Source organism: Sinocyclocheilus rhinocerous, unplaced genomic scaffold, assembly GCF_001515625.1.
Source record: "Sinocyclocheilus rhinocerous isolate Xijiao unplaced genomic scaffold, SAMN03320098_v1.1 scaffold1174, whole genome shotgun sequence".
NCBI lineage: Eukaryota > Metazoa > Chordata > Actinopteri > Cypriniformes > Cyprinidae > Sinocyclocheilus > Sinocyclocheilus rhinocerous.
In genome coordinates this window covers 78845-88729 of record NW_015654557.1, presented here as the reverse complement: position 1 = coordinate 88729, position 9885 = coordinate 78845, and the positions used below count along the sequence as shown (strand labels likewise).

General features: G+C 35.1%; 1 protein-coding gene across 1 annotated transcript in view; it reads right to left on the bottom strand.

Moving 5' to 3' along the window:
- LOC107717640 (MAM domain-containing glycosylphosphatidylinositol anchor protein 2-like) overlaps positions 1 to 9885 on the bottom strand; it is a 165270-nt gene that overhangs the window by 102214 nt on the left and 53171 nt on the right. Inside the window, exon 3 of the mRNA XM_016524452.1 lies at positions 2691 to 2865. Within this exon, the coding sequence (XP_016379938.1) occupies positions 2691 to 2865 (175 nt within the window). The remainder of the gene's footprint in view (positions 1 to 2690; positions 2866 to 9885) is intronic.

Here is a 9885-nt window from a genome sequence, read left to right as displayed (position 1 = left end):
GCAAATCAGCATATTATACTGATTTCTGAAGATCATGTGACACTGAAGACTGGAGTAATGATGCTGAAAATACAGCTTTGATCACAGAAATAAATTACAGTTTAACAGATATTCACATAGAAAACAGCTGTTTTAAATTATATTAATAGTTCAGAATTTTTTACTGTATTTTGATCAAATAAATGCAGCCTTTGTGAAAGAAGAAACTTCAAACTATTTAATCCAAAATTTTAAAGAGTAGTGTATGTTCTGTGAATTTACAGCTAAATAAATAACTAGTAACGGTTATGGTCTTGCGGTCCACCTGTGCCCAGAGCAGTTCCTCTATTACTGCGGAGGATCTGGATGTGGTTCAGGTCAAGAGAGACTGAGAGTTTTGGCCGCTCTATCAAACAGCTCGTGGAAATCCTCTCTCCTCACAGCGGCTGCAGTTCAAAGCTGAAACACAATCCTCCACACCTCTTCTGCTTCTACCTGGATCTGTGAAATTGATCCGGCAGTGACTGAAGACAAAGCGGCAGCGTTACAGAAACACAAAGCCGATCAAACGCTCCTGTACGATTCTGAGGATCTGTTGGGTTCGGGATGATGTTCTGGATCACTACAGAGGAGATGCTGGAACGCTCGTTTGATTAAAATGTCAGAATCATAATCACCCCAAAATCAACATTTTATTTTGCATAAAGTATATGAAGCTTACTGTAGGACCATTAACGTTTTCTGCATTGCAACATTATTTTCATGACAATTCAACACATTTCTGCCCTAACTCTCATTATTATAATTTGTAATCGGTTGTTTTATTTTTAATTGTTTTCCTGACTCTCATAATTCTCAACAGTGATTCTCATTAGAATCTCATTCATTCAATACTTCATATAATACTTTTTTACTAGAATGATGTATAAACACTTCACAATTTAAATTAACATTTTGTTTTTGAAACTCATTATTCTCAACAGTGATTCTCATTAGAATCTCAATACAGTTTTTTTTATTTATCAGCATAATTTATTTTAAGTACAATAAGTACTAGCATGATGTATAAACACTTCACAATTTAAATTTTTTTTTGATTACAGTAATAAGAATTTAGAGGGGTTGCATGAAATTTTCTGAAAATTTGCATAAAAAGACAGGACCTGAAAATATGATGTTTTTGAGAGGTTTTGTGTGTTTGACTCATAGATGCTGATGAGAAATCAAGTTAATTTTAGTTACGCATCTAATTCTTTATCTCTAGATGTAAAGAAAGATTTGGACATTGCCTTTAAGGTTTCTACATCAAAGAACATAAGAAATATTCCTAAAAGAACTCCACATATTCTCAGAGCTGTGGCGTGGTGGTTGGACACGTGTGTTTTGGGAAACACACGTTTGAATTTGTCATTTGTTTTTATTCTAGTCCTCCTCTCTCTGCCCAGTAATGTCATAATGTCTCCTCTCGATCATCTTTATTGATAAAAACGATGCAATTCCCTCTTTTGAAACTTTAGCTTCAACTGCTGTCAATCATTGCCAAAATCTTAAACGAGATGGACAACATTAAGTCTGACATAAAAGGCCACTGACGTCACATAGTCTGACTTGGCTTCTACACAAGATCTCACTGTGCTCACAATGTAAAATCAACAATTGTAAAAAATAGAACAAAAGCACATAATCCTTAAACTTCATGCATTCTTACACTTTCACACTTTGAAGAACTGCTCAGATCTAATGCACTTTCTGTAGCTGGAAGTTATAGAAACTTGTTTAAAAAAATAAAGGTGATTGCGACTTTATCTCACAATTCAGACTTTTTTCCCAAAATTCTAAGAAAAAAAGGTCTAAATTGTGAAACTATGAATTGCAAGATATAAATTCAGAATTACGATATACTGTATAAACTCAAAACGGAAGATATAAACTCGCAATTCTGAGAAGAAAAGTCTGAATTGTGAGATATAAAATTGCCAGATAATAAGTCCGAATTGTGAGATAAGAAGTCGCAATTACTTTGTTTTTAGTTTTTTTGTTTTTTTTTGCGATATGTAAAGTCAGAATTGTGAGGAAAAAAAAGTCAGAATTGTGAGATGCATACTCAGAAACGCTTGCAATATCTTTTCTTAATTCTGAGTTTATTCACTTGTTTATTTATGACTTTTTTGTGGTGAGAATTGAAAGAAAAAAATCAGAACTGTGAGATGAAATGTCACAATTACTTTCATTTATTTATTTATTTTTTTAATAATATGGAAGAAATGGACTTCCATAGAAAATAACCTTCATTTGCATTCGATTTTATTCTTTCTGTTAAGAAAGAGTTCATGCAGTCTACATAACCACCCCCCCCAAAAAAAAACACTGTTCACACTGACTGTGATTCACCAACAATCCACACAAAGAAACCACTCACAGAAAAGAGTAATCACCAGTGAGATCTCTGTAACATCTCAGCTGTTTCTCCTAAACTGCATCGAGATTAACCTGCTTCTCAAATGTTTCTCCAACAAAAAACAGCCCAGCAATCTCACATTTCTCAAACTGTGCTGCAAATCAAAAGTCAGATCTCAATATGAACTCAAACATTTCTTATCAAATGATCTGAACTGCTTCACATTCATTTGCTGGATTACAACTAGTGACTCATTTGCAGTGCTATTATTTCTCCACAGGACATTTAGACCAAACATCTGAGCTGAACTCACAGTAGACGTCCACCCTGATGGACTTGATGGCCGGTGAACCCAGTCCGTTCTCGGCCTTGCAGTAATAGCGGCCACCCTGATGTCTGTGGATCTTCGCGATGTTGAGGGTTTCGTTGAACACGCTGGAGTCCTGGAATCGGTCCGAAACACTTCCTGCTGTCTTGGTCCATCGAATCTGCATGAGGAAAAAAACACTTCAATCTCTAATCATACCATTTCACACATTACGCACCATTTAGAGTCTAATGGAGCGCTGAAGGAACCATATATGCATGTTAATGTTGCATGAATCAGTGCAGAAGCAGCAATGCATGTCTGATGCATGTGAATAATCTACATCTATAAAAGCGTTTCACATATTACAGCTGCAAACGGCCTTTTTAACTCAACTCTGCTGAACTTAGTGGACACCACAGAAAAAGGCAAAATACGACAGGCAAATTTTTTTTATTTTTATGCACTGGTCAATTTTGGTTCCATAACATGTCTTCTTTCAGACTAGTGGAAAGAAAACATCCAAAATACACATTTACTCTAAGTGTTTATTTTATGACACGTTACCTGTTTGCATCTATAGATTTCAGTGACAATACATATCTTTAAAAGGTTTTTCCTCCACTTCAGCAGCACTTGCATACACCAAAACTTACAGTTTTATTCCTACCTATATTCTGAAGATTTTTACTGAGGGGTTTGTTCATGTATCATTTACCTGATATATATTTAACATTTTATTAAACATGGCGAAAATTTATATTTTATGTCTGTTGACAGTATTTTCAAATTTATGGAGTGATAAAAAGAGAAATCCAAAATCCCTTTTGTAAAAATCTTTAACTCTAAGATGTCAACAAAATCAAAGAAGAATTTTGAACCAATGTTCAGACTAGTGTGGAAATAAAACATCAAAAATACACATTTAAGCATTTGTTTTAATGCACTTGCATCTGTAGATTTCAATTACAAAACATATTTTAAAAGTTTTTCCTCCACTTCAGCATCGCTTACATACACCAAAACTTACAGTTTTATTCCTAATTATATTCTGAATATTTTTACTGAGGTGTTTGATCATATATCATTCACCTGATATATATTTAACATGTTATTAAACATGGCAAAAATGTATTTTTTCTGTCTGTTGACAGCATTTTCTAATTTATAGAGAGATAAAAATAGAAATCCAAAATCCCTTTTGTAAAAATCTTTAACTCTGTCAACAAAATCAAAGAAGAACTTTGAACCAATGTTCAGACTAGTGGAAATACAACATCCAAAATACATATTTAAGCATTTGTTTTATTATACTTTATCTATTTGCGCCTATAGATTTAAATTCCAATACATATCTTTAAAAGTTTTTTCTCCACTTCAGCAGCACTTACATACACCAAAACTTAGAGTTTTATTCTTATCTATATTCTGAAAATTTTTACTGAGGGGTTTGTTCATATATCATTTGTCTGATATGTATTTAACATTTTACTTCTAAAAACATGGTTAAAATGTATTTTTTTCTGTTTGTTGACTATTTCCTGAGTGATAAAAAGAGAAATCCAAAATTTCCTCCATAAAAACCTTTAACTCTAATATGGTAACAAAATCAAACAAGAATTCTGAACCAATGTTTATCTGTTCTGTAAATTTAATGCAAATTAGTGGATATTTCATTAGACAGTGCCTCATTTGCGTATTTAAACATGACATTTAAAAAAAACGTGTAATACAAAACAAGTGTCTTAATGTATTGTGATTAATCAACTGGGTGTGGTGATATCTATTAGTTAAATTAGTTGATATCTATTAGTTTGTACCCTGTTCTCCTGTAGTGTCTTGCTATTTTGTGCATCTCTTTATACGACCCGACAGCGTGTAACTATAAACCACCCACACAAGTCATACCGTCAGGCAAAGCATCAAAACTCTGCAAGTCAAAGCTTGTTAGTCTGCAGAAATCTGGAACGCAGGTCTGAAATAAATGTGGATGCTGAACCTGAAACTGCAGCGACCCAACCTTGAAAACAATGAATCATGCTGTGAATTAAACTCGCTGTTTACTCTTTAGATGCTTTTTGCTTTAGTCTTTGCACAAGCAATCAAACGCAACAACTTTCACAAGCAGAGATGAGATTTGTGAGAAACTTATTAACCAAATGTCTTGAAAACCATTTGGTTCCAGTGTTTTTTTTTTTTTTTAATGCAGCCAGCTCTCGATCCTCAACTCAACACGTCTGACATTTTCAGTTGAAGTCGCATCTTTCTACAGCCGTGTGTGTGAAGATGCTGTGTGGCACTATGTCACAGTCACTCGTTTATCAAACAAATGCCAGCGCAAGTCCTCTGGGAGCCCCTCCTCAGCATTTCGTCTCGACAATGCCAGTGTCAATTTAGCTAGCGTGCTAAGACGCTGCGTGTTCTGCAATGCCAAGTGGAGTGACAAGGTGATACCACATGCTGCCATTCACTTTATTTCACCATCGCATCCCAGTCGAGACGGAGATTAACCGTTGTGTTCCTCTAGAACCGAGGGGAGGATCTGATGAGGATTGAGCGTCCCAGTCATGGGATCTTGGGAAAGTCGGGACACGTAGAAGGAGGGTCTGTTTTTGTCATTCTGCGTGATTCGGGCCGCCCAACTCATTAGTGCCATAAATTTAACCTCAGGAAAAAACTATCCTATTTATTTATAGGCGCTGTTCAAATTCAGTCACCTTACAAACAAAGCATTGAAACATTGACTGCAATTCATAACTCGGGTATTAAGTATCTTACTCTATAAAAATCAATAACTGACCTTGGTTTCGAAGATTAAACAGATGACAAATGTTTATGAGGGCAATAAGATGAAGTGAATATTCTGAACACAATATTTCAGACTATTTTATCCATGGGGCTAATAATAAATACTGGCATTGTGGCTTCAGATCTAAATTTATGATCCATGTTTTTACAGAATGAGTTTTGCAGCTTCTGAAATTGCATATTATACGTCAGACCAGTAAGATTTGTTTTTGAAAGAAATTAATACTTTTACTCAGCAAGGACGCATTAAATTGATTAAAAGTCACAGAAAATATTAAACTGATTAAAAGTCACAGAAAATAAATGCTGTTCTTTGAACTTTCTGTTCATCTGCGAATCTTGAAAAATAAAATGTATCACGGATTCCACAAAAATATTCATAAGCACAACTGTTTTCAACACTGATAATAATCAGAAATGTTTCTTGAGCAGCAAATCAGCATATTAGAATGATTTCTGAAGATCATGTGACACTGAAGACTGGAGTAATGATGCTGAAAATACAGCTGCGCATCACAGAAATACATTACAGTTTAACAGATATTCACATAGAAAACAGCTGTTTTAAATTGTAATAATATTTCACAATTTTTACTGTATTTCTGATCAAATAAACACAGCCTTGATGGGCAGAAGAGACTTCTTTCATACAGACATGTTAAACTTCACAAACACAAAACATTTTAGGATAATTAAACACATGGATGACTCCGTTCGATTTCTAAAGCCATGTGAGCGAGTGTTTGAGTATTGCTGTGTGAAAGCCGGAGCCTGAGAGGACAGACAGACTCTAAATCCTCACTTTCAGTGCTTTGTGATTAATCTGACAGTCATTTCACACTGAGGTGTCGTCGTGAATATGAACCGAGTCGGCCGGGATCTCCGTGAGAAGATTCAACAAAGACGAGCTTCTGCCGGAAACCAACAATATAAAGCCTTGCTCTTATTTCTGAAATATACAGGTGCTTGTCATACTGCAGAGAGAAAATGAACAGGCTTTCAAAACACAGAATTCTAATGATTCAAGGTAAATCTCATAAGAGTTGAGACTTTCAGGCATGGACTGTGGGAGTTTAATAAGTTCATCGGTTCATCCCTTCATCCCCATTAAATCACACTGAGAGTTTCTGTCTGTTCTGCAGCCTCAGCAGATCCACCATCCTCAAATATTCACATTTACACGGGAGCTTTCCGTTTCTGACGCTTCACTGCATCAATATAAACTATATTGCTGGTTTGCATTTAAAGGTGAATCTGGTCATTTTGAGTCCAAACAAAATTATAGAAATAATGAGCATTCCATTCAAACAGCATGATATGAATTATAAGTAACCATTACATACATAATATATTTGTATATAAGGAAGATATAGATACCTGTGGTGTATTTTTCATGTTTTTGAAAGAAGTATCTTATGCTCACCGAGGGCTGTATTTATTTGATCAAAAATATGGTAACATTTGTGAAATATTATTACAGTTTAAAATATCTTTTTTCTATGTGAATCTCTGTTAAAGTGTAATTTATTTCTGTGATGCGCAGCTGTATTTTCAGCATCATTACTCCAGTCTTCAGTGTCACATGATCTTCAGAAATCATTCTAATATGCTGATTTGCTGCTCAAAAAACATTTCTGATTATTATCAATGTTGAAAACAGTTGTGCTGCCCAACATTTTGGTGGAAACTGTGATACACTACTTTAAAAAAAAAAAAATTAATACTTTTATTCATCAAGGACGGATTAAATTGATCAAAAGTGACAGTAATGACGTTTATAATGTTAGAAAAGATTTCTATTTCAAATAAATGCTGTTCTTTTGAACTTTATATTCATCTGTGAATCCTGAAAAATAAAATGTATCACAGTTTCCACAAAAACTATATTTCATAATATAATATATTATATTATAATCATTCTAATATGCTGATTGCTGCTCAAGAAACATTTCTGATTATTATCAATGTTGAAAACAGTCGTGCTGCCCAATATTTTTGTGGAAACTGTGTGAACAGAAAGTTCAAAAGAACAGCCTTTATTTGAAATAGAAATCTTTTGTAAAATTATAAATGTCTTTACTGTCACTTTTGATCAATTTAATGTGTCCTTGATGAATAAAAAAGTTAATATTTTAAAAAAAAAAAAAAACTTTTGAAAATATTAATATCTACATATATACATTCTATCTCTTGCTGACCAATCCACAGCACTCCAGTCCATCAGTTAACATCTGGAGAAGACAAAAGCTGAAACAAATCCAGCATTAAGACGTTTTTAACTAAAATACATAGAGTCCATAATCCATAATAACGCTTCCTCCAGTGAAAAAGTGTTCTGGTCTGAATCAGGAGAGAAATCTGCACAGATCAAGCAGCGTTTAAACAGCTCTAAACACATATGTGGCTGGATTTTGATGTGAGATATAACAGCAGATGCACTTTTTCACTGGAGGAAGAGTTATTATGGATTATGGACTCAATGTACTTGTGTTAAAAACGTCTTAATGCTGGATTTGTTTCAGCTTTTGTCTTCTCCAGATGTTAACTGATGGACTGGAGTGCTGTGGATTACTTGTGGATTATTGTGATGTTTTTATCAGCTGTTTGGACTCTCGTTCTGACGGCACCCATTCACTTGCAGTGAGACAGTGATGCAATTTCTCCAAATCTGATGAAGAAACAAACTCATCTTAATCTCGGATGGCTTGAGGGTGAGCACATTTTCAGAAAATGTTCATGTTTGGGTGAACTATTCCTTTAAATTGGAGATTTTATGGTGTCTAACAGACGTCTCTATCACGCTTCAGCTGTTTCTAAGAGGAGGATCTGCGTCTGGTGGGAATGGAGGGTTCTGACAGCGAGTGAAATAGATGTTCGATTTGCCCGAGGCTTTAATTGAGAAGCCGTTCGCGATCGCATGATTCTGCCAAAGTATGCCAACGCACGCATGGCGAGTAAATCTCTCTCGCGACCTGCTGAAATTACTGCTCTCCAAACGCCACGCTTTGCCTCCTAATTGCTTGTTTGCTTTTTGCATCGTGCCGCTCGTGTAGGAAATGTGTCTGAAACAGAGGCTGAAAGCGGTTTAAGGCCACCGGCGAACAGACATCAGAGATCTGCGGTCAGACTCGCCACCACCGCTAATATGTGTGCATATACACTACAACATTTCCATATGAAAATATGCAAAACATAAAACCGCAGCACAGGAATATGTGATCAGAATGTGAGAATAACGGTCAGAACTGCAGAATATCAAGAAATCGGAAATGACTTTCAGCACAGCATGAATCTTATGGAAATCTGGCATGCATGAAGGAAAAAAAAGAAAGAGAGAATGAATAAATACATTCTATGAGGGTCACAGTATGAAGAATTTTGCAGGTTTTTTTTCTTCAAATCATGAAATACTGTACATTAGTAGCATACATTACAATTTATTACTTTTATGTATTTAACCGCAATAAGAAGGACTTATGCAGAATATCAAGAAAACACAATCAGACTTGATACAAAAACTGTAATTTGCACTTTCATCACAGCATGAAAGTGATAAAAACTAAAGTTTAGCTGCTAAACTGTGAACACTTAAAACAATAACGGTGGATACGTTAGCCGGGTGCTAACGTGACTAACTGACATACAGTTTATAAACTAAAATATGTCTACTGTAATGTTTGAAGAACGACAGACTAAAGACGGTCTGTCTTAACTTTTAATCAGAACAACTAACTCGCTCGTCTCTCCCGCATTAACCCTATAACTGCCGGTGCAGCAAAATAAACTGCAATTTCACAATGATTATAAAGTCTGTGTGCTATACCTGTGTGCTATACTACATTCTTTATTATTAAACAAAGTAATTAGAACAACGTCAGTCTACATTAATCGACACATTCTTAGGTTCACAGCGAATTATCAGAACTACTTCAGTAAGACTTCAGGAAACCTAAAGCTGCACTAGGTGTGCATCACATATTAGCACAAAAACTTGATATTTTGAGCACTCAATTGAAAATGTACACATAACGTATTAATAGTACTTACAGGTTGTGCTTCGGAGAGCTTGTTAGTCCAAATTAAGGAATCGACTCTCTCTTTTGAGAGACAATATCTTTATTTATCATGCACTTTTTTGATTAACAACTTTGCAGATTGTTTTCATTTAAGGATAGCTACGTTATAAACGGCAAAAGAGATATTTTTCAAAAACCCATATGACCTGCTCTTTAATCTTTGTGTATTTGACCGTGATAAGAAGGACTTATGCAGAATATCAACAAAACACGATCAGAACTGACTCAAAAACTCTCTCTCTCTGTGTGTGTGTGTGTGTAAGAGAGAGTGTGCGTGCGTGTGTGTGTGTGTGTGTGAGAGAGAGTGTGTGCGTGTG